At 42.2% G+C, this 25,690-nt stretch overlaps 1 protein-coding gene across 2 annotated transcripts in view; it reads left to right on the forward strand.

Moving 5' to 3' along the window:
* The first annotated feature begins 708 nt into the window (after positions 1–708).
* EIF2D (eukaryotic translation initiation factor 2D) overlaps positions 709–25,690 on the forward strand; it is a 96,080-nt gene continuing 71,098 nt past the window's right edge. The window contains exons 1-5 of one of the 2 annotated variants that reach the window (XM_040337529.1): positions 709–909; positions 9,062–9,252; positions 15,397–15,480; positions 18,867–18,957; positions 19,599–19,706. In XM_040337529.1, coding sequence (XP_040193463.1) covers positions 854–909; positions 9,062–9,252; positions 15,397–15,480; positions 18,867–18,957; positions 19,599–19,706 — 530 coding nt within the window. In that variant the 5' untranslated portion in view covers positions 709–853. Of the gene's footprint in view, positions 910–9,061; positions 9,253–15,396; positions 15,481–18,866; positions 18,958–19,598; positions 19,707–20,998; positions 21,254–24,564; positions 24,683–25,690 lie in introns of those variants that run through there. The other variant, XM_040337527.1, reaches the window with a different exon arrangement.

Genomic DNA, 25,690 nt, shown 5'->3' on the forward strand with positions numbered 1-25,690 from the left:
CCTAGGCTTACCTGTAAGTATAAGTGGTCTGTAAGGGTTTACAACCACTTTAGCCACTTGCACTCTGGAAGGTTTACCCCCCTTTTACGAACAGGCCATTTTTTGCAATATGGTTTAACTAATCATTTTTTGTATACTTCTCTGGTGTGGCACGAGGTGTGCCCAATGCCTACAGCAGGTATCCCTTGTTCTCATCTCAAAAAGTTGGGAGCTATGGTTATGTATTGTTTCTTTGTTTTGCATTAAAATAAAAAGTCCCCCCCCCCCCCCCCAAAAAAAAAATTATAAAAAAAACGCTGCGCAAACACTGTGTGACATAAAAATAATTGCAAAACCCACCAATTTAATTTCTAGAGCCTCTGCTTTAAAATATATATATATATATATATATATATATATATATATATATATATATATATATATATATATATATATATATATATATAATGTTTGGGGTTCCAAGTCATTTTCTAGTGAAAAAAAAAAAAAAAAAGGTTGTTAAATGCAAAAAAAATCTGTCATAAAATGCCTGGTCTTCGAGTGGCTAAACCAAGTTCTTTCTTTCTATACAGAGGGACACTCAGGAAGCTGAGAATATTTCTAAGCACAGTAAATAGCCCAGGTCTTGTTTTCTGTCCCTTCCCTATACAGCACTGTACTGTAGAAGGAAGAATAGAGCGTCAGCGTGCGAGGGTGAGGAAGGACCTATTCTACAGGAAGACGCAGTTTCCAGACGGACCGCATTCAATGACGGACCGGAAGCGATAGTTCCCATGCCATAACTGGTTTTATTGGTTGCAGTTTTTATTTATTTTATTTTTTATTCTGCTGCCCTGTCTTTCAGTCGCCGGCCATGTTCTGTAAGGCGTTCAGAGTGAAGTCACACAGTGCCTTGAAAAGCTCGGACAGGTGATGATGAGTGTTGTCTGTACTTTTGTGATTGCTCGGTGTTCTGGAGAAGTATGGTCAGGGCCATAGACATGTGTTTTGGTTGTGTTTAGGAAGGCCATGCAGATGCAGTATGGTTTAATTAGAGGCAGAGGAAGTATGCGTGTATATTTTTTTGGGGGGGAGTTTATTTTTTTATTTTTTCTCCTGCTGGGTGCAGATATCCCTCTACTATAGCTGCTCTGATCTCTGACGATCTTTCACTATTCATTGTTATACAAAAAGTCACTTTGCTTGTGATCCGAGGCAATTGGAAATCTAATACTGCTTGTGTCATTAGGGAATTGATTTAGCTAGATCAAACGTTAGATCTTTTACTGTTTTGGGTTGGCTTTCGTAAAAATGAGTGCATAGTTGACACTTTGCAGCGCTAATCACAGGTAGTGAGACATTTCCGGATCTGTGCAACTCCGGATTGAGAAATGTCTTACTGCCTGTGATTAGTGCTGCGAAGTGTCAGCTTTCTGGCGGGCACGCCTGAGCTCATCCTAACACACATGTGAGGGCCCACTAAGAAACTGTCATCTGTACAGGACCAATCATTGGCGTCCACAGCATGCTGCATTTATACATGCCCCTTGTATATGCGCAGGGCAGATAATGCCCCAGTACAGTTAGAATGGCATTAGAAAAATGTATACATTTCTATTCTCCTGGCACCAACAGGGCAGAACACTACCACATATGTGCTGTCGTGGTTTGGTGCTTAAAAAGGAAAATTGCAGTAAGTATTTTCCCAACCGGATTTCTCTAGAGGTTGCCAGCTTGAGCAATTTCTGCTACTCAGATAAGTTACCACTGAAAACTATGATCTTTCTTTTTCATACATCAGGGGACACAGAGACAGGCTAATATTCATTACCTGCTGGGTTATACTCCATCATGAGGTGAATGGACACTGGTAGACCACTTTAGACAGGAAATTATCCCCCTATATAACCCCTCCCATACAGGAAGTTACTTCACTTTTTTTTTTTACCAGTGTCTACGTTGGGGATGGCCAGAGGTCGACCTACTGGCATCCAGGTTCAACAAAAAGCTACAGCAGTTTGTGTCTCGAACAAGGGATCTTCTGGCAATTGGAGCAGATGCTCTGATAGTTCCATGGAGCCAATACTCACTGGTTTATGCTTTCCCTCCAATCCCTCTCCTTCAACGTTTGTTGAGAAAGAAGGAGTTCCAGTCATTCTGGTGGCACCAGCCTGTCCCATAAGGCCCTGGTACCTGGAGATTGTGAGACTGACAGTAGATGGCCAAGGACGCTTCCACAGTGCCCTGATCTACTGTCTCTGGGTCCTATATTCTACCCCAATTTACAGTCTCTAAATTTGATGGCATGGCTATTAAAGCCAGGGTGTTAAAGGACCACAGAATATCGGGACCAGTAGTGTCTACCCTAGTAAATGCTAGAAAAGCTGTCACTAGGAAAATCTATCGTCAGGTCTAGAAGATTTATACTGCTTGGTGTGAAGCCCAAAAATGGTATCCTCGGAAATACATGATTGGGAGAATTCTCTCTTTTTTACAGTCAGCGTAGAAATCAAATTAGCTTTGAGTACAATCAGAGGTCAAGTTTCAGCCCTATCAGTATTCCTCCAAAGGCCTTTAGCCTCCCATTCACTGATCCGAACCTTTATGCAAGGGGGCAACTCGATTGCTTCCCCCTATTAGGTCACATGTGTCCTTGGGACTTGAATTTGGTGCTATCTGTGTTATAGAAACAACCATTTGAACCTATTAAGGAAATTCCATTAGACTTGCAGGCACGCAGGCTAGCCTTCCTGATGGATATCACCTCGGATAGGAGGGTGTCGGAGTTGGCGACCCTGTCATGCAGGGAACCGTATTTAATCCTTCACCATGACAGGGTCGTGTTACGACCTGTTCCATAATTTTTGACAAAAGTAGTGTCAACCTTTTTATTTAAATCGGGACATTATTTTGCCTTCTGTTTTCTCTCAGCTTTGTTCGGCGGTAGAGAGACGGCTGCATTCTTTGGACGTTGTCCGGGCAGTCAGGGTATATTTGTCTAGGTCTGCGGAGATCTGAGGATCTTTTTTTTTTTTTTTTGTTTTACCAAATGGACCCAAGAAGGGGCAGGCAGCTTCCATTGCTAAATTAACTTTTAACAAAGTTTAGTCTTTGAGTGGTTAAACTTCCTTCATTTGCAGACCGAAGTTCATTCATTTGATCTAAGAGGAAGAAGTTATACAATGTTTCTCCTTATCTCTGTCTAAGACCCCTTTCACACAGAGGAGTTTTTCAGGCGGTACAGCGCTAAAAATAGCGCTGCTATATCGCCTGAAAAACTCCTGCCCAGCAACCTCAATGTGAAAGCCGGAGGGCTTTCACACTGAGGCGCGCGATGCGCTGGCAGGAGAGAAAAAAAATCTCCTGCCAGCAGCATCTTTGGAGCGGTGAGAGGAGCGGTATGCTCCTTCCCATTTAAAACAATGGGAAACCGCAGCAATACCCCCCGCTTGCGGGCGGTATTAACCCTTCATCGGCCGCTAGCGGGGGTTAATACCGCACCGCTAGCGGCCGAATCCCGCGGCAAATCCGACGGTATAGCGCTGCTATTTTTAGCGGCGCTATACTGCCACCATGGCTCCCGCCCCAGTGTGAAAGGAGCCTTAGCGATGTTGTCATAAACTTCATGGGTTGCCTGTGTTTTGTGTTGTTTTTTTCTTGACAGACAGACAGCTGTCAGCTGTGAGCAGTGAGCAGAGAACTCGATGATTAATCGTGCAGCTCTACTTATAAGGCTTCATTTCCACTGGCGTTTTTACAGCCACTTTTCGGAGCGTTTTTTACAGCTTAAAAACGCCTGTCCATGTTATTCTATGGCATCATGCCCACATAGGCGTTTTTGAGCTGCAAATGGCATAGGCGTTTTTGAGCTGTAAAAAAAACGCAGGACCAGGGCGTTCTGAAGCTCCAGAGTAGAGCTGTAAAAACGCCAGACGTTCAAAAACGCGCGAAAACACTCTCAAAAACGCGACCGCGGCAATTTTAAAGCTGCAGCTCACAAAAAAATTTTTTTTTTTTTTTTTTTACAAAATAAACATGGACAGGCGTTTTTAAGCTGTAAAAAAGCCTAACAACAGTGGCTGTAAAAACACCAGTGGAAATGAAGCCTAAGGAATGCAAATCGAATAAATTGGAAACTGTCATTCAATCCCCTCCTCAGATCCTTGCTCTCTTCCCTCTGTCGCATCTTCCCCTTTCCTCAGTCCAAAGACCCAGACCTTATCCCACCCTTCTTCTTAACCCACCTCCTGGTAGCAAGCAGCCTATTTCTCAATATTGGGCTTCTCATGCATGCCACATCCCCCCCCTTACGCCTCTTGAAGTGATAGCTTCAAGCAGTACAATGTGCATGAATCATGAGTATGATGGCTGGTTTAAAAGCATTCTGGCGATTTTGATAGATCAAGTAATGACATGACGATGTGAATGAAATTCAGGCATTGCTGGGTAATTTCTGGTGAGTTCCCAGGTATGCATGTTACCAGCGGAGCAAAAGTCCTGTAAACAGAACTATAACTTGTAACAGGCTGATGCAATGTTAGCAAGGACATTAAAAGCAACATGGCTTCCAAAATGTCAAATTAAATTTGAACTTCATATTACTTTTGCATTGATATTAAGAAGCAGTAATACTCTTCAAGGACTATAGAACACATTGATACTTTTGTGGCTTTGATTTTTAGTGCAAACAAACATTATAACTTTGATAGCCTTAAAAAGACCTGCCCATAAATCTTAATCAAAAATAAAAAAGCTTTTCATCCTTCGAACCCAAAACCAGTTAAAACCAAACTTCAGCCAAATTTCTTTTTTAGTTTACCGTCCATTCACACTTGTGGCACTTAAAAATCATGGAAAAAAAATGCTTTGTTTTGGTTTCTAAATTTTTTTAACGCATTCCATATTTTCAGAATTTGAATTTGACAAAAATGTGTCAACTGATCTGAATTCTATGTGAAGCATAGCTGGTTGTTGGGGAATTAGGGGGGAAAGCTGCTGCGTCTTTAACAATGACTCATCAGCTGTCAGCAGGTTTCCCCACTGATAGCTGAATATAGATTGGTATAGACTTTAAGTGGAACCCCATGCCAAAGTTTTTAAAATTAAAACCGGCATGGGGTTCCCTCAAAATACATAGACCCTTATCCGAGCATGCAGCCTGACAGTTCAGGAAAGTTTGGGGATGAGCGAGCGCCCCCCACCCTCCTGAACCATACCAGGCCATATGCTCTCAACATGGGAGGGGGTGCTTTGTAGCAGTGGGGGCTCTGCCTCTTCCCCACAACTCTGGCCGGTGGTTCTGGGGGTGGGGGCGCTTATCAGAACCTATACATGGTACCCCTACTCATTCACCAAAAAAGTGCCGACCCAAAAAAAGAAACCTCTGGTCCCGATGAAGGCTCCTGCCATCTGACCATTCTTAAAGTGATGTGAAAGTCTAGTTTTTTTATTTTATTTTTTTCAATAACAAATATGATCCCATGCTATTTTTTTTATTTATTTGTAGTTCTTTTTTTTATTGCTGGCATTCTTTTTGCACACCAGTCGCATGTATATCGTGCAGGTGCGACTTTCAGGCAACTTAAGAGGGTTTACATTGAAGTCTGTGGCCCTCAAGTCACAAGAAAGTCTAAGAAAACTGGAAGTGCTGGAACTACTTTAAAGTTGCTGTTACTTTAAGCTGCACAGATGTGAATGGTACTCATTGGGAAACATGGGGTGTGAATTTGGGGTCCAAAGTCGCATGTCAAGTCGCACAAGTGTAAATGGGGCTTTAAAGGGATTGTAAAGGTTTGTTTTTTATTTTCTAAATAGGTTCCTTTAAGCTAGTGCATGGTTGGTTGACTTACCTTTTCCTTCAATTTCCCTTCTAAATGTTTTTTCTTTGTCTGTCTGAATTTCTCACTTCCTGTTCCTCCTCAGTAAGCTTTCCACCATCATCCGAGCGGTGGAAAGTCAGTCAGAACACCTTATTGAGGAGGAACAGGAAGTGAGAAATTCAGACAAAGGAAAAAAAACATTTAGAAGGGAAATTTAAGGAAAAGGTAAGTGAACCAACAATGCACTAGCTTAAAGGAACCTATTTAGAAAGTAAAAAACAAACCTTTACACCCCCTTTAAATACAATGAAGAAGACATCAAACTTAAAGTTTGTATTCCTGCCTGGGACCACAAAAAATGTGCTGTGTGTGTTCTTCTTGAAATGATTTCCTATTTCTGTGAGGGGAAAAACTTCCCAGTAAAGACAGAGACAGTGGTATAACCCAACACAGACTCTAAAGCTTAGTACACATGCTAGTATTGTATCAAAAACCAATAGGTTACGAAAGTTGGGAAAATTTGCATACAACACAGCACAAATTTATATTGCATATATGTGTATGTAGTTATTGGAAATCTATCCTGTTTGTTCATTTACTGTAAAATGCCTGGTGATTCAACTAACTTCCCTTGTTAATTGCCAAACATCAAAGCAGATCTGTGCTTGCATGATCGGTCTGTATACCTAGGCTGCTGCTTGGAGTTACAGTATGCTATTTCAACACATGACATGCCTGTTTCTCTTATAGCTTGTTTACTGTTGACATACCCCCTCCCAGAAATTCACAGCTTGACTGACAGGGGCTCTTGACTCGAAGCTCTCCACTGTGAGCCCTTGCTAATGTCAGAAGCATTTTTAATAAACTATGTATATACCATGGTATGATTCTAGAAATGCTTTAGGTATTATGGGCACCTAAATACCAGTGATGAACGTTAAGCAACCTCAAACAGTGGCTGCTAATGGTAAAAAATGTTGTGCCTGTAGGTATCGGATCGAACAGAGACTTTACCCTTTACATAAATAAAAGGAATCTGTAAAAACAAAATTATAGCGTGTGAATTTTCTCTGCACATAGTAGGTACACTAATGCCATCTAAACATGAAATGCTGAACTTGAATAAGGATATCGGGGGGTCTCCGAACTTTCTAAACAAAGGACCAGTTTATTGTCCTTCAGACCTTTGAGGGGGGGGTGCAGACTGTGACAAGTGGGAGTAGAAAATGTCCTGGCGCTAGTTGGATAAAACCATGTCCTATTTGCGGTATTAGGGGTGAAATAGTGCCCCACTTTATTACCTTTTGTATCACTTGACCCTGCCTTTTACATGTAATCTCTAATAAACAGGGCCCTCTGATTCCTCCTGTATTGAATTGTATTGTAACTGTACTGTCTGCCCTCATGTTGTAAAGCACTGCGCAAACTGTTAGCGCTTTATAAATTCTGTATAATGATAATTATAATAATAATTGCAGGCGTCGGTGGGAGGGATTGCACCCCATCCTTGAAATCATTGGGAAGAATTGTGCCCTATTTTTGATGTCAGTGGATGGAGATTGTGCCTTATTTTTGGTGTCAGTGGATGGAGATTGTGCCTTATTTTTGGTGTCAGTGGGTGGAATTGTGCCTTATTTTTGGTGTCAGTGGGTGGAATTGTGCCTTATTTTTGGTGTCAGTGGATGGAGATTGTGCCTTATTTTTGGTGTCAGTGGATGGAGATTGTGCCTTATTTTTGATGTCAGTGGATGGAGATTGTGCCTTATTTTTGGTGTCAGTGGATGGAATTGTGCCTTATTTTTGATGTCAGTGGGTGGAATTGTGCCTTATTTTTGGTGTCAGTGGGTGGAATTGTGCCTTATTTTTGGTGTCAGTGGGTGGAATTGTGCCTTATTTTTGGTGTCAGTGGATGGAGATTGTGCCTTATTTTTGGTGTCAGTGGATGGAGATTGTGCCTTATTTTTGGTGTCAGTGGATGGAGATTGTGCCTTATTTTTGGTGTCAGTGGATGGAGATTGTGCCTTATTTTTGGTGTCGGTGGATGGAGATTGTGCCTTATTTTTGGTGTCGGTGGATGGAGATTGTGCCTTATTTTTGGTGTCAGTGGATGGAGATTGTGCCTTATTTTTGGTTTCAGTGGATGGAGATTGTGCCTTATTTTTGGTGTCAGTGGATGGAGATTGTGCCTTATTTTTGGTGTCAGTGGATGGAATTGTGCCTTATTTTTGATGTCAGTGGGTGGAATTGTGCCTTATTTTTGGTGTCAGTGGGTGGAATTGTGCCTTATTTTTGGTGTCAGTGGATGGAGATTGTGCCTTATTTTTGGTGTCAGTGGATGGAGATTGTGCCTTATTTTTGGTGTCAGTGGATGGAATTGTGCCTTATTTTTGATGTCAGTGGGTGGAATTGTGCCTTATTTTTGGTGTCAGTGGGTGGAATTGTGCCTTATTTTTGGTGTCAGTGGGTGGAATTGTGCCTTATTTTTGGTGTCAGTGGATGGAGATTGTGCCTTATTTTTGGTGTCAGTGGATGGAATTGTGCCTTATTTTTGGTGTCAGTGGATGGAATTGTGCCTTATTTTTGGTGTCAGTGGGTGGAATTGTGCCTTATTTTTGGTGTCAGTGGGTGGAATTGTGCCTTATTTTTGGTGTCAGTGGATGGAGATTGTGCCTTATTTTTGGTGTCAGTGGATGGAGATTGTGCCTTTATTTTTGGTGCCAATGGGAGAGCATACCCCACGTTCTTTGTCTGTAGAAGTCCTTAAACTAATACACAAATTGTATACTCAATGCTTGTCTTTTGCATGTGTGGGCTACTTGATATAATTTAAAGAAGCAATGCAAAGAAAGTTAAAGGGGATGTAAAGGTTTGTCTTTTATTTTCTAAATAGGTTCCTTTAAGCTAGTGCATTGTTGGTTCACTTACCTTTCCCTTCAATTTCCCTTCTAAATGTTTTTTCTTTGTTTTATTTGTCTGAATTTCTCACTTCCTGTTTCTCCTCAGTAAGGTGTTCAGTAAGCTGTTCTAAATCATTTTCCACCGCTCGGATGATGGTGGGAAGCTTACTGAGGAGAAACAGGAAGTGTGAGATTCAAACAAAGAAAAAAAAATTAGGAAAGGAAATCGAAAGAAAAGGTAAGTGAACCAACAATGCACTAGCTTAAAGGAACCTATATAGAAAATAAAAGACAAACCTTTACAACGCCTTTAAACTAATTTAAGAAGAATCTGTGTTTCAGTTATTCATGTTTTTTGTTTAATAGGAAAAAGTTGCGAGGAGACCTTAGCTCCACATTTCCTTCACTGACTGCTGAAAAGCTTGCTGAACTAATGCCACCCAAAGAAGACTTGACCGTTGCTAAAGTATTTGTCCACAAAGGAGATGCAGTGTCAATCTACGTCCACAACAGGAATCCTATCATATTTGAACTAGGAAAAAATTTCTACCCAACAGGTTTGATTTTGTATACACTAGACAATTGTCAGATTGTAACTGTCACAATTCGGTATTTCTGCTTCAATATTTTTGCTAAATTTTGCATGATCCTGAATAAACATGGAAATGGTCATCAGTATTTTACAGAGCATATTGGTCTTGCTTTACCAACACACATGCGAAAGTACAACAGGGATGAATGTACTTAAACCAGGTACAAGCAAACTCTGAAGAGCAAAAGAAGAAAGGGCAAGAAGGAGGAAAACGAGTAGTGGGGAAGAGGGGGACAAGTGCAATGGAAACTCTGCATGGGGTCGTAGGGGTGAGATGTATTGGTACCAGATGTCTTCACGTTTGAATTGTAACGTGTTAAAAATGCTTGATAACCTGTTATTAACCATAATCCAATTGCGTTTACGCTTAAAGCAGTAGTAAACTCTGCTTTTGTCACCTATAATTCAGCTTTCCTATAGGTAAAATAAATATTTGCATGTTTAGGAGATAGTGACATGCACTCTGAATTAAGGGCACACTGAATGTACCATCAATCCAGAGTGCTGTGCCAGGGCATCGCAGACTCAAATTCATATTTTATCAGTTGTGAAGAGCATTAAAACTTTGCTTTTCTTCTTCTTTTTTTTTTTTTTTTTTTTTATGTGAGTCACCAGCACTGCATTGTAACTGCAGTCAGAGCTGTGTTGATGATAATAATTATACTGTATGAATAAATATTTAATTTCTCGTGCCTTCTTATATTTTTTCCTTCTGTTCCTTCAAACCAAGCAGCCCAGAAAAATGATTGTGTCAAGGCTTTGGAAAAATTACAACAATTGCAGGGGTGCTTGTTCAGTTACAATTATGGCAACTTAGTGACACTTTTATAATTCAATTGACATACTTTTACAAGCTTGAAACATGAAATATGCTCTTTTTTAATTCTTTTTTTTTTTTTTAAAGAGGTCATCAGCTAAGTCTATCCACTTGTCCTACCAGTGAAGAAAAATATATATATTATGCCTAATATTCTGCAGAGAAAAATCACAAATGAATGTTGAGGAAAAGAGGCGATGTCTGATATGCAAGGCAGTAATTGTAAGCATAACACAAAGGAAAGATAAACTCCCCAAGATAGTCACTAAGTGGCACACTTCAATTGAGTAAAACACACACATTGCTTTATTAAAAAAATGTTCAATTAAAATGGCAAATCCAATCCCTTCACCAACACTTGTTAAAGGGGTTGTAAAGGTTTGTTTTTTATTTTCTAAATGGGTTCCTTTAAGCTAGTGCATTGTTGGTTCACTTACCTTTTTCTTTGATTTCCCTTCTAAATATTTTTTTTTCCTTTGTCTGATTTTCTCACTTCCTGTTCCTCCTCAGTAAGCTTGCCCCCATCATCTGAGCCGTTCTGGCTGGGGGTTAGTCAGCCTGCTTGCCCCCTCCCTTGGGACTACATCCCTGTGGGGGGATGCTGTGAACCAACAATGCACTAGCTTAAAGGTACCTATTTAGAAAATTAAAAAATAAACCTTTACAACCCCTTTAAAATAAAAAGACAAAGTTGTCTTGCTGACCGGAAGCAGTTGCATACTTGCCCATCCTAACCACCATTCACTCACAGGGGAATCCAGTTAATGAGTTCTAGTAATCAAGGATTTAGGGGATTGTGATAGTGAAGCAAGTGTCCCAAAGACTCTTAGCCCATAGTCCACTCATAAACCGCCTGATTTCTCCTGCGTGACATCATGTATTAAAGCGGATGTCCGCTGAAAAAAAAAAAAAATATTAAATGTCAGCAGCTACAAATACTGCAGCTGCTGACTTTTAATATCCGCACACTTACCTGTCCTGGAGTCCAGCGCCATCCGCAGCAGAGGACGAGCAATCGTTCGTTACTCTGCTGCCCCCCCCCCCCCGCCATCCTCGCTGAGGGAACCAGGAAGTGAAGCTCTCCGGCTTTACTGCCCGGTTCCCTACGGCGCATGCGCGAGTTGCGCTGCTGATTGGCTCCCGCTGTGCTCTGGGAGCCGAGTGTTTCCAGAACACAACGGGGGGGACGGGGGGCGGCAGGTGACATCCTGCCCGCAGACTGTGGCTGGAAGTGGGTGCAAATACCTGTCTTTGGACAGGTATCTGCACCCCCCTCCCCCCTGAAAGGTGTTAAATGTGACACCGGGGGGGGGGAGGGTTCCGATCAGCGGGAGTTCCACTTTAGGGTGGAGCTCCGCTTTAAGTTCTGGTCATGCTGGGGGCAGGATGTTGGAGATAATCAGCCAGGTAAGTTTGGGTCCGCTGGTTGGCTCCAAAATAAACTAGGAGGGTGCTCGTGCAAATGCAAGTCAATACTCCTATGTATGAAGAACCTGCAAACTAAATTGCTCTTCAGGTGTGGTGAATAGATTGCTAAAATACAGCCCCCAACTAGTAGATGCACTTGGAAAAGTTTAATGCACAATAGAGGGTCAGTATAGACAAAGCAGGAGATCTCACCACCAATGTCTTCTATATAGTCCATCCATCCAGTGCCCTGCATCCAAATAGCCATCCAGTGCCTCCAAGTGGGTCCTTCAAGTCCAATAGCAAGGTAAAAATGTTTCAGATGAATTGCCGCATTCTCACCATTGAGGCTGACCCGCTAGCTGCTTGGCCGCCAGAAGCATCACCTGCGTGATGTTAACACACTGACATGTTTTGTTAGCCTATTGCTAACTTCCTCTGATGCCTTTTATATTGTAGCGGTTTGGATGAGCGAGTGTGCAGCTGCTTCCTGTCAGCAAGACAACTTTTTATTTTACCAAGTGTTGGTGAAGGGATTGGATTTGCCATTTTAATTGAACATTTTTTCAATAAAGCAATGTGTGTTTTACTCAATTGAAGTGTGCCACTTAGTGACTATCCTTGGAGAGTTTATCTTTCCTTTTGTATTATGTCTGTTTGAGTCACGTGGTCTGCACCTGATGCAATCTAATACCGCGTACAGACGATCAGATATTCCGACAACAAAACTGTGGATTTTTTTCCGACGGAATGTTGGCTCAAACTTGAGTTCAATACCCGGTGAGCCACCCTTTGGGCTCCTTCTGCTTATCTTGTGTTAGTAGAAGTTTGGTGAGAGACGATTTGCGCTTTTCAGCCTTGTGCTTCTCAGTCCGTTACAGCGTAATGACTGTGCTATCTCCATTACAGACGCTAGTTTTATCAGACTGAGCGCTTCCTTCTCGTACTTGATTCAGAGCATGCGTGGAAATTTTGTGCGTCGGAATTGTCCACACACGATCGGAATTTACGAGAACAGATTTTGTTGTTGGAAAATTTCAGAACCAGCTCTCAAATTTTTGTTGTCGGAAATTCTGACGGCAAATGTCCGATGGAGCCTACACACAGTTGGAATTTCCTACAACAAGCTCCTATCAAACATTTGTTGTCGGAAATTCCGATCGTGTGTATGCGGCATAAGTATCATAGGCCAGCATTGATTTACCCAGGGCTCATGCTAGGTAATAGAGCTCCTAGCATGTGCGGTTGATCCAAGGTTCAAAATCTATTGTTGTAATTGTAAGCATGAAGCATGAGTTCACCTTCTTAGTGCTGTGTGGAAAGCAGTATGACACCATCTATTGAGATATTTGAATGTCCATGTAAAGCCAATTTCTTTTTTTCCCAGGTTTTGGTTGCAGCACAGAAGGGATAAAACCTCAGTCAACACTTTTCTGTTAAACTGTAGCCAAGTTTATAAAAAAAAAAAGCAAACGGATCACTTTTCAGTTATATACAGTAAAACCTTGGTTTGACAGCAACTTGGTTTGAGAGCGTTTTGGAAGACGAGCAAAATTTTTAAATACTGTAGCGCTACCCCCGAAGGAGCCGCTGATTTGTTGTTGGGATCGGCGTATTGAGTTACCTTAGTGCTGTCTAGGGCTGCAGTTAGAGAACAGAGTAGTGAGCGAATGTCCAGACAATGAATAAAGGTTTTCCAATGCTTTATTTCCAGGCCAACACGGTCAACATCAATGTCAAATAGGAAGAAAAGGGTTGATGAAGCAGAAGGGCCTGGATATGAACCGAGCAATCCTGCTCTCAGTAGTATCAAATTGCAGTTCGTCGCCACTCTAGCCAGAGTGGGTGAAGTGCCCCCGGACAGACTCCTGCCACAAGCCTGGCAGCCGAAGTGTCACTTTGAATTGCTGGGAGGAACAGATCTCTCTCACAGACCTGGCTCTAGGGCCTCTGCCACAGGAATATTACTTCAGATGAGCTAAATGGACGAATTGAGCGAATCCTCCCAGTAGGTTTTAGCATAGGTCACCGGATGACAGCAAAGCGTACCTGTCAGCATTCCGGTCACCAGATCCCTGATGGTTGGTTCAAGCTCTGTTGAACAACCTGCCTCTGGATTCTCCTCAAGCCGAGCCCCCAATCGAACGGCTCAGTAAAGCGGGGGACCCAACAAGTCACTGGGGCCCCTCTCAGCAATATAGAACTCTGCATAGCATTTGACCCCGGCCTGGAAGGCCATCGCGGGGGTCCGTTGGATGCGCACACCCTAAAGGTGGATGCCGCACCTGGAACCCGCGGGAAGAACCAATAAAGATGGCGTCTGCCACAGATATACCCCTCCCCAGCATGCTCCGCGAGGGAAAACTCCTCTAATTGGCTGCTGGGGAAACTCTGCCAGATCCCCTCTAGCGCCACCTGTCGCCCAGGGGTGGAAACAACACCCCTGGAGCGCAGGCTGACCTACAGGACAGTTCTGGAATGACAGCAGCCCAAATTTGACAAATTGTGAATGGGAGCAAAAATAACTCTCCCATTCCCCACTAACTTTAGCGTAGTGCCCATACTGAAAGTAAGGGGGCGCTACAATACATTTTGACTTGATATACAAGTGATGTCTTAAAATAAGAGTAGTGTCATGTCACAACTGAAACCTCGTACACACAACAGGTTTTCCCGTCGGGAAAACTGGCATGAGAGCTTTTGGCCGGGAAAACCGGCCGTGTGTATGCTCCATCGCAGTTTTCCCGACAGGAAAACTGGCGGGGAAAGAGAAGAGAACCAGCTCTCTTTTTTCCCGCCGGGATTCCCGGCGGTTTTTAACCCGGCAGTTTTCCTATGGGAAACACTGCAGTGGAGCATACACACGGCCGGGATTCCTGACCATAGCTCTCATGGCAGTTTTCCTGTCGGGAAACCCGGTCGTGTGTAGGGGGAAAAAGTTACCGAGCAGGTTCTCGGTTTTCCCCTCAGGTTTCCCGGCGGTAAAAAGTCCGCCAGGAAACCCGTACGTGTGTACAAGGCTTGGGTATAAAAGAGGAGAGAGGCGGCTCTAAGTGTAGCAATATGGTTACATTTAATGAAGGTACAACATTGAGCAACTCACATGATTAAAAAGAGACACCAAGTATGCAGGCATCCGGGGTGAAGCTGTCCACATAGACCAGGGATATGCAATTAGCGGACCTCCAGCTATTGCAAAACTACAAGTCCCATCATGCCTCTGCTTCTGGGTGTCATGCTTGTAACTGTCAGAGTCTTGCTATACCTCATGGGAATTGTAGTTCTGCAACAGCTGGAGGTCCGCTAATTGCATATCACTGACATAGACCATTCTCCACCCCACCATCAACGTCATCCCTTCCACGCTGTGCTCCATGAGCACTTCAAGCCTCGCTTTCAGATCGCTCTACTGCAGGGTAGTCTTCCCGGTTATGATTGCAGACTTGACCTCAGATGCCTCTCTACTCTTTTATACTCTATCCTGCTGGATTTTGCTTTGTGGATGGACATTTTATGGTTGCACAACCTATCAAATCTTTTTATATGGACTATAGACTGAAAGACCTATGAATAAATGGTTGTGGAACGAATCATCTGAGTTTCCATTATTTCTTGTGGGAAAATTTGCTTTGATATAAGAGTGCTTTGGATTACAAGCATGTTTCTGGAACGAATAATGCTCTCAATCCAAAGTTTTACTGTATAAGAATTTTGTAGGCATATAATGGCCAGTGCCTAAAGGATGAATGTTAAACTACCTAAAGTTTGGTCTTGGTTACCCCTTAACTTATGGTTGCCTTATATATACTTTGCATTGTAAATTTATAACAAATATATATATATATATAATGTTTGTAATCATGCTTGACTTTGTGTTCCAAACAGTTTACACTTTATGGCGCTATCCAGATCTTCTACCAGTGTTCACCACCTGGCCACCTGTATTTGAAAGAATGTCTGGCGGTGCAGGTAACTTTTTTGCTTTGTGTATGGTTCTAAAAGGCTGTTTCAAACTTAACTGTCATTGGCCAATATAGATTTTATACAGTAAACCCTGGAGATGAACCCCCTTGTTCTAATTTGATTTTTGAGTGTCCGGTTTAACCAAAGGTCATGTGGGCATCAAGCGCCTTTGACCACTCCATGAGTCTTGAGCTTAGATAAGTGTCTACTGCACTGAGTATTGGTTAAGTATTTTCAATGTGGCACCTGGTGGAGCCAAGCTGAGACATTTTACTTTAGCTATGGGCTTGCTTGTGAGTTTCATCCCTTAACCACTTAAGGACCGGACCAATATGCTGCTACATGACCCAAGGGGTTTTTACAATTTGGCACTGCGTCGCTTTAACAGACAATTGCGCGGTCGTGCGACGTGGCTCCCAAACAAATTGGTGTCCTTTTTTCCCCACAAATAGAGCTTTCTTTTGGTGGTATTTGATCACCCTCTGCGGTTTTTAGTTTTTGCGCTATAAACAAAAATAAGAGCGACAATTTTGAAAAAAATTCAATATTTTTTACTTTTTGCTATAATAAATATCCCCCAAAAACATATATAAAAAATATTTTTTCCCTCAGTTTAGGCCGATACGTATTCTTCTACCTATTTTTGGTAAAAAAAATCGTAATAATCGTTTATCGGTTGGTTTGCGCAAACTTTATAGCGTTTACAAAATAGGGGATAGTTTTATTGCGGCGATCAGCGATTTTTTTCGTGACTGCGACATTATGGCGGACACTTTGGACAATTTTGACACGTTTTTGGGACTATTGTCATTTTCACAGCAAAAAATGCATTTAAATTGCATTGTTTATTGTGAAAATGACAGTTGCAGTTTGGGAGTTAACCACAGGGGGCGCTGTAGGATTTAGTGTTCACCTAGTGTGTGTTTACAACTGTAGGGGGGTGTGGCTGTAGGACTGACGTCATCGATCGAGTCTCCCTATAAAAAGGATCACTCGATCGATACGCCGCCACAGTGAAGCACGGGGAAGCCGTGTTTACACACGGCTCTCCCCGTTCTTCAGCTCCGGGGAGCGATCGCGATGGAGCGGCTATAAACGAATAGCCGCGCCGAGGGGACCCGACCGCCGCATGTATCGATCGGACCCCCGACCCGCGGAAAGACAGGGACGTACAGGTACGCCAATGTGCCTGTACGTGCCATTCTGCCGACGTATATCTACATGCGGCGGTCAGGAAGCGGTTAAAGATCTCGGTTATGAGCTTATACCTTACAGCAGTAAAGGTGGGGATGGGGGGGGGGGGGTCATGGACGGAAGAAGTTTTTACCTAAAATAAATAGGTACACATCCTAATGACTGTAAGTTATGTGCTGATGTGTATGTTTATGTTTTTTTTTTTTTTTATGGCTACACTTAGGCTGGCCATGCATGGGTCGAATTTCAAAAGTTTTTTTTATTTTTTAATTTTTTTTCAAAAATCTTATCTAAGAATTTTTGTTCGAATTTCACACCATTAGTGGCCTGCAGCAACAGCCGATTTTTGCGCGGCCATCAAATTTGAGTAATCGGGCATGTTGGAAATTGTTTGAAACACAAAAGATGTTCTAATCAATGATGGCAGGATCGTGTGAGAAATCTATTCGAAAAAGAAATGCGCGTGAGTGCAAGAAGAGGCTTGGTTGGTGAATTTTGAAATGATGGTGGCACCATGGATCACAAAACGCACAAAATTTCTGATTTTTTTAAAGCAAATTCTTTTGAAATTCGACCCATGTATGGCCAGCCTTGGGCTTTAAATGATTTGAAAGAAAATCATATAAAAATTAGCAGCAACATAAGACATTCAGTCAAATATGACCTTAGTTGATAGCTTTGTATGAATCTACTGCACTTTTAAAAGCTGTTTGCTAGATATAGAGTTTGGGCTAGATTCAGGTAGCTGCACGCATTATTACGGTGGCGCAGCGTATCGTATTTACACTGCGCCGCCGTAAGTTATAGAGGCAAGTGCTCTATTCACAAAGCACTTGCCTCCTAACTTAAGGCGGCGTAGCGTAAATGGGGCCGGCGTAAGCGCGCCTAATTCAAATGAGGATGAGGTGGCGTGTTTTATTAAAATTAATGTTGACCCCGCGTATTTAAGTTTTTTACGAACGGCGCATGCGCCGTTCGGGAAAGAATCCCAGTGCGCATGCTCGAAATTCGACGCAGATCGTCATTGCTTTCGACCGTGAACGTAAATGACGTCCAGCCCTATTCGCGACGACTTACGCAAACAACGTAAAAAATTTGAAGCGGGGAACGACGTCCATACTTAACATTGGCTGCGCCTCCTAATAGCAGGAGTAACCTTACGTCGAAAAAGCCTAACGTAAACGACGTAAATAAATTGCGCCGGGCGTACGTACGTTTGTGAATCGGCGTATCTAGGTGATTTGCATATTTTATGCCGAAAACAACGGAAGCGCCCCTAGCGGCCAGCGTAAAATTGCACACAATCATACGCCGCCGTATTCAAGTTACGTCGGCGGAGGAAGCCTATTTTTTTCAACGTATCTGCCTTTGAGAATCGGCGTAAAGATACGACAGCGCAGATTTGAAATTACGGCGGCGTATCTGGAGATACGCCGCCGTAACTTGTTGCTGAATCTAGCCCTTTGTATGAACCTAAACAAACTGCAGTATGTATTGTCAGATCTTACCACACAAGGAGCATTCAGAATGCCTATTTGTGAAATGGAATGGCTAGTAGGGGTCTTCAAACTATGACCCTGCAGTTGTTCAGGAACTACAATTCCCATCATGCCTAGTCATGTCTGTAAATGTCAGAGTTTTTCAATGCCTCATGGGATGTGTAGTTCCGCAACAGCTGGAGGGCCGTAGTTTGAGGATCCCTAAGGTAGTTCTTAGCTTTGCTGTGCTACAAGATTAGGTTATTTACAAGAAAAACACACGATATCTGATATATAGCCAGCAGTGTCAGTATGTAGATTAAAACTCGTAGCAAGGAAGTTGAAAGGTATGTCTGTCCCCATCATACTTCAGATTCATTCCTGCCGAAATGCAGTTACTGAACATATAGTGGAATGAATCTCTGTGGGTACCAGATAGGCCAAACGTAATCTGTTTGCAAACCCACTGCAGGGCTCCAGACTGGCTCCTTTACCACATCCATGGACTGACAGTGTTCTTGCTCAAAGAAGCTCGTCTTTGCTCTTCAATGAAGAAAATAAATTAATAGGAGCCACCACCCCTGTAAATGAGGAATATATCATATTAAATATTGCTGTTGTTTTTTTTTTTTTTTATATACTTTTATTATTTGTTGTATGTTCTAGCTTTTGAGTTTTGCACAATTGATATATATATATTGTATATTTCTTTTCTTTCAGATTTGATGCTGCCTGGCATTTTGATGTCATCTTTTGGTTTACCTGAGGTACAGCAGGGCACCGTATGTGCAATCACCCTAGTGGGAAACAGGTACACAGTATATAATATGTAATTGGGTAGAATAGATCATATTTTTTATTCTTGGAAATGTTGCTATACTTTTTTTATTACATTTTTTTATTTGTTAGTAAACCTCTTGCTTTACTTTTTTTAAATTCACCATAAAAAAGGTAAATAGAAGCATACAGTAAGCGTTGAGAACATAGTCTTAAAAAGACCAATAAGGAAAGGAGGGTGCATTTCTGTAGTGCGGACAAATATAATGACAAAATATACAACGAGCTTTGTAACTGCTTCACTCTACCCAATACAAAAACAATCTGAAAAGTTATGAAACAAAGTTATGGCTGTACATACACTTTAGTTTTTGTAGGAAGGTGGTAGTCCATACAGTAAAACATGTTTTGTGTATGTGACTTGGAAAGTAATTGATGAAGTTGTGTAAGCTGTGTTGGGTGGCATTGAGTAATGCAGGCTGCAGCCTAAAAGAAATTAGAATTCTTGAAGAGTCTTTATAGAATTCACACAGTGAAAAGATGACTAATGTAGTTGTGCTCTATGGTTCAGTTAAAAATAATTTTAATTTATATCCCCAGTAAATAACAGGACTTTGAATACGTTTTTATTTTTTTATTTTTTATTCTAATGAAAAATGTTTTATTCTTCTACAGGGCTCCTGTGGCAATAGGTGTGGCCACTATGTCTACAAAAGGCATGCTGGCTTCAGGAATGAAGGGCAAAGGTTTTAACATTTTGCACACCTATAAAGATCAGCTTTGGTAAATCGTTTTTTTTATGTGTTACCGTGAATAATAACTGATTAAATTGGATAAATACAATTCTTCTTGTATGCTCAACCTCCAATAGGCACTCATAGGGCCAGATCTACGTAGCTTGGCGTAAATATAAGCGGGCGTAGCGTATCTTAGATACACTATGCCGCCGTTACTAAGTGCAGAGGTTCCTTATCCACAAAGAATTTGCGCCGTAAGTTACGGCGGCGTAGTGTAAATTTGTCGGCGTAAGGGCGCGGAATTCAAATTAAAAAGATGTGGGCGTGTTTTATGTTAATTCAACTTGACCCCACGTAAATGACGTTTTTTTTAACAGCGCATGCGCCGTCCGTGGGGGTATCCCAGTGCACATGCTCGAAATCACGTCGCAAATAGTCAATGCTTTCGACGTGAACTTAATTTATGCAAAGCCCTAATCGCGAACGTTTTACGCAAATGACGTAAACAACGGAAAATTCGACGCTGGCCCGACGTCCATACTTTACATTGCGTACGCCTCATAGACCCAGGGGTAACGTTACGCTGGAAAAAAAGCCTTACGTAAACAACGTAAAAAAATGCGCCGGCCGGACGTACGTTCTGAGAATCGGCGTATCTAGCTAATTTGCATACTCTAAACACGGAAATCAACGGAAGCGCCACCTAGCGGCCAGCGTTAAATATGCCCCAAAGATCCGACGGCGTACTAAGACGTACGTCAGTCGGATCTAGCCCCCATTCAGGCGTATCTTGTTTTGTGGATACAAAACAAAGATACGCCGGAGCATCCTAGAAGTTACGCGGCGTATCAATAGATACGCCAACGTAACTTCTTTGTAGATCTGTCCTATAATTGCTAACACTTTTGTTGTTTGTTGTTATTGTAGTGTGAACAGAAATGTAGGAAAGTTATCTTACACTTGATCCATTTTGTAATGTGATTGTATTGCCTTCATTGGTCAAGCTAATATTTAGAATAAGCAGTTCTAGATAAGGTAACGTAAGAGTTCCCATTTGCCAGTCATATATTGTATAGTTATACTATGTGGCACTAGATCATTGGAAAAGTTATTTTTGTACCTTTTTAGTCTTGATATTTATAGTGGGGAGTTTCTGGGTAATTGTTTAGGCCCTCCACATATATTACTAATTTAGCCATAATTTACAGATGCTGGTGCGAAGCTATACAATGACGTAAAAAAACCAGCTTTTTTTACTTAGCCGTTTTTATCTCCAAAGCTAATTGTATAGTGCTAGGCCATTCATTCTACTATTTCTGACATTTAAATGTTGCATCAGGCTTATGGTGGACGAGTCATGTCCTCCTAACATTCCACCAGAGGAGATCGGGGTTGCGCAATCTGCCAACCTGGAGGAAGGGTATTTAGACTCTGAAAGCCCAGCTTATATCGCAGAGTTGGAAAATCTGCACCTGGAGGAAGTTGCAGCAACAGCCCAGCAGGAAGGTGGAGAAATAAAAGAGAGTACTGAGACATTAGAGGAAGAGAAAGTAGACATGCCCAATGTGGAGAACTGCAATACCGTCTCACAAGGTTGTAACATTTCTGTTTATTAAAACCGCTGTACATATACTATTTATTGTACAACATGCTTTTGACAAAACAGTATTTACTTGCTCAAACATATACATTTCGCGTTTAACCACTTGCTTACTGGGCACATATACCCTCTTCCTGCCCAGGTGAAATTTCAGCTTCCGGCACTGCGTTGCTTTAACTGACAATTTCGCGGTCGTGTGACGTGGCTCCCAAACAAAATTGACGTCCTTTTTTTCCCACAAATAGAGCTTTCTTTCGGTGGTATTTGATCACCTCTGCGGTTTTATTTTTTGCGCTATAAACAAAAAAATTGTGACAATTTTGAAAAAAATAAATATATTTTTTACTTGTTGCTATAATAAATATCCCATTTTTTTTTTTCTGTCTAGGCGATACGTATTCTACATATGTTTGGTAAAAAACGCAATAAGCGACTGGTTTGCGCAAAAGTTATAGCGCCTACAAAATAGGGGACAGAATTATTTTGTTTTATTATTTTTTTTTACTAGATCTGCGATTTATTTATTTTTTTTATTTTTTTGGACTGCGACATTATGGCGGACACTTTTGACACATTTTTGGCATCATTCACATTTATCCTGCGATCAGTGCTATAAATATACACTAATTACTGTATAAATGTGACTGACATTGAAGGGGTTAACACTAGGGGGTGAGGGAGGGGTTAAATGTGTACCCTGCATAGTGTTTCTAACTGTATGGGAAGGGGACTGACTGGGGGAGGTGACCAATCTGTGTCCCTATGTACAAGGGACACAGAGAACTATAGGCAAACTTTTTTTTTTTTCAGTTTGGATAGAGTAAGGGAGGGTTATAGCCCCGGTCAGTTTATTTTGTACCCTCCCTGTCCCATTGCAGAGATTTCCCTTCATTTCCTGCCCCATAGCCAAACAAGAAGTGAGAGGAAATCTATGCAGATTAAGGGAATCCACCCCCCCCCCCCTCCACCCAGGCCCTAAGAACTAGTGTCCCCACTTAAAAATTTCAGGACGGGTCTTAAAGCGGAGCTCCACCCTAAAGTGGAACTCCCGCTGATCGGAACCCTCCCCCCCTCCGTTGTCACATTTGACACCTTTCAGGGGGGAGGGGGGTGGGGGGTGCAGATACCTGTCTAAAGTATGTGATGCATATCCCTCTTAGGAGCATAAGTACGTTTTTTTGCCTGTTCCTGGGTAAGTAGTATTAATCCAAATAGGGCTGAAATCAATTTTTTCTTAGAGTGGTTGTAAACCTCATATGCATTATTATCTCTGTATTTTCATCTGTAAGCCTGTCACAGCTCTCAGAAAATGTCTGGTCCGTTGGCATGTCTATGCACCGGCGCTCGGGAGGCAGAGTTGTGTCATCACTGGCCCCACCTCTCAGCTCTACACTCGCACACTAAGCCGGCTTAGCAGCGTGCCTGGTGGTGGAAGTGTACGCGCATGCCGCTCCCCGCTTGGAGGTGGTATGTGCACCTAGGAGTTGGGGCCAGTGATGTCAGGACTCCGCTGCCCATGGCCTGAAGATTGTCAAAGAGCTGTGTTAGGCTTAGAGATGAAAATACTGAGGTAAAAATACAGCGCTTTGGTTTTTTATTAAACATATATAGTCAGGTTGAAAAAAGACATAAGTCCATCTAGTTCAACCAATAAAAAATAAGTAAATAAAAAAAAAAAAAAAGAATCATACAATCCCATGCACACAATTCTATACTCACAGTTGATCCAGAGGAAGGCAAAAAACAGCAGCAGAGCATTATCCAATTTGCTCCAGATCAACTTTACCTATAAATGTTAGTATCCAGTTATATTATGTACATTTAGGAAAGAATCCAGGAAAGAATGAACAAGCTATGAAATGGTTCGTTTGAGAACTAATGTATATGAGGGTTACAACAACTAAATGGACTTCCACTGAGGCTGTGGCATGCAGCCCACTTGGGAGCATAAGTATGTTTCGCCAGTTCTGGGTATGTAGTATTCATCCAAATAGGTCTAAAATTAATCTTCACTTCACTCATGGCCATTCACTCCTGCACGTGCATGAGTCTCCTTTGCATGTCTGTCAAGGAGAGGTGGCGACAAATATGTTTTGCGTGTGTCAAATTTTCCCCAGTAGCAAACGGGGAGGATTATAGATGACAAGGCTGCTCATATCCCTCCCAGACTGTGCACAAATGATTTGTGCTGCTTTGCTGAGTTAGCAGAAAGGTCCAGAAGAAGGGTACTAAAGATGGAACTAGGCAACTACAGGGCGATGAGTTTAAAGCAGAGGTCTGCCACCGCTGCAAAATTAAAAACCAGCAGCTGCACATACTGCAACTGCTCGACTTTTATTATAGGACACTTACTGTCCTGGAGTCCAGTGATATCACACCGCAGATGATAATTCCATCAACTGTCGGGTGCTGCCGCCTCCATTGCGGGTAAGGGAATCCAGCAGTGTAGCATTACGGCTTCACACCGGGAACCCCTTACTGCGCATGCGGGAAGGTGACGTTGATACCCGCGGCGGAGGCTCCCGGAAGTGGGGACAGCATACCTGTGGCACCGGAGGGGGGGGGAGTAAAATGAGCGGAAGTTTCACTTTTGGGTGGGACTTCACTTTAACATACTAAAAAAGGGTTCATTCGGAACAGAGACCAGTCACTAGTGGTGTACCACAAGGCTCTGTACTGGGTCCTGTTCTGTTTAATCTGTTTATATTTAATACAAGTGAAGGTTTGGTGGGTATATAGCCACTAGCAATAATCGCTGTGTTCTTCCAGTAGGGACTGATCCCCGTGCCCCCCCTGCTGGGAGGGATTCCAGGATCATCACTGACTGGGTTGATAGGGCAATTGTAGTTGCAGGAAAGAAAATTGCACCATTGCTTAACAGAAAACTTGCTCAAAGAATATAAGCGGACAACGCAGGAGTCGGCGCATGCATTTAAACAGAAAGCCGCTGGCATTAAGATGCATAGAGGGGTATAAACGAGGTAAAGATAGTCTTTTCTGGAAAACAAATCAGTTTGATACACTGCTTGCTAAACATCATCCAGTAGGAATTTAGACTTACCTTTTATAATCAGTATGTTTTATTTTCACTGATGCATAAAAAGTTCTTGCATAATTTAGATCTACTTTTACTTTACGATCGCTATATGTTACTTTTACCATAACGTGCTGAAAAAGTTGTTCCTGAAAAATGCCTTTTCTATTTTCCAATTTGTTGGCAATAGTCAAGAATGATCCATTGTCCTTTTTACTGTGGCATCATAAAACTATGTTTTGATGTTTATCCATTCTTGTCACATTTTAGAAACCATGGATGACTTGTTACACCAGTGCTTTTTTCATGCATTGAAGTATAAAGTGAAGAAATCGGACCTCCCCCTGCTTACAAGTGCATTTCTTAGGAATTACCTCTTTGCGTGTTGGTGAGTTCTAGGTTCTCATTATCCTATGTCCATGAATGTACATTAAACATATATGGTCCAAATAGTGCCAGATCATGCTAGCAATCAATCATTGCAAAATAGGAGTCATCCAGGACGAATTTGGTAGTAGGTTGCCTGTCACAACTGTGTTCTGGATGTTAATTTGTCACTGATGTTAAGGGCAGTCTGAGCATTTTCCCACGTTGTAAAAGATCCTTAAAGTGGCGGTAAACTCCCATGCATGACTATAGTTAGTATAGGCTTGCCTATAGGAACAGTAAATCTGTCCTTAATGTGCACTGTTTATTAGATATTTACTATTGATGCAGCCAGTGATGCCATGTGCCCTGAACAGCACCCCCCCCCCCACCTTGTTTATGCGCGAAAGTAACGTTGCAAAGTCCGCAAACTTGGAAGCAAGACCGGGAGGAGATGGAAGTGCCTTCAGTGGTGACAGTGTGCCGCTGCAGGGCTTTGTTTTAAGGCAAGTTTCACATAATGTGCTAGTATGCCTTGACATTACCTTGCAGGATTTAAAAAATGGAAAAAGACAAAACAAAAATGGCGGTTTACTACCGCTTTAGGCCTAGTACACACTTTAATTTTTTTTTTCATTCAACCCAGCGGGCTGAACGAGAAAAAAACTGAAGAGCCCAGGAAGAAATCTGTACTAACAATGCAATGTTGGGTACAGTGATCCTCCCCCGTTGAGCTATTGTGTTCTGACACTCGCCCCCCCCCGCGAGAACACACCGGTCAACGCTCTCAACCATTGACTGAGAGCGTTGATTGGATGCCGATCAGCAGGCCTTTTTTGGTCAAGCCTCTTCAACAGAAGCTTAAAGGAACACTAAAGTTACATATTTTTTTTTTAAATAAAAAAACATGTTATACTTACCTCCCACTGTGCAGCTCGTTTTGCTCAGAGTGGCTCCAAACCTGGTCTTCTGGGGTCCCTCAGCGACTGTCTCGGCTCCCCCCCCACACGGACACAACACCTTCATGCGA

This window comes from Rana temporaria, chromosome 2 (assembly GCF_905171775.1).
Source record: "Rana temporaria chromosome 2, aRanTem1.1, whole genome shotgun sequence".
Lineage (NCBI taxonomy): Eukaryota > Metazoa > Chordata > Amphibia > Anura > Ranidae > Rana > Rana temporaria.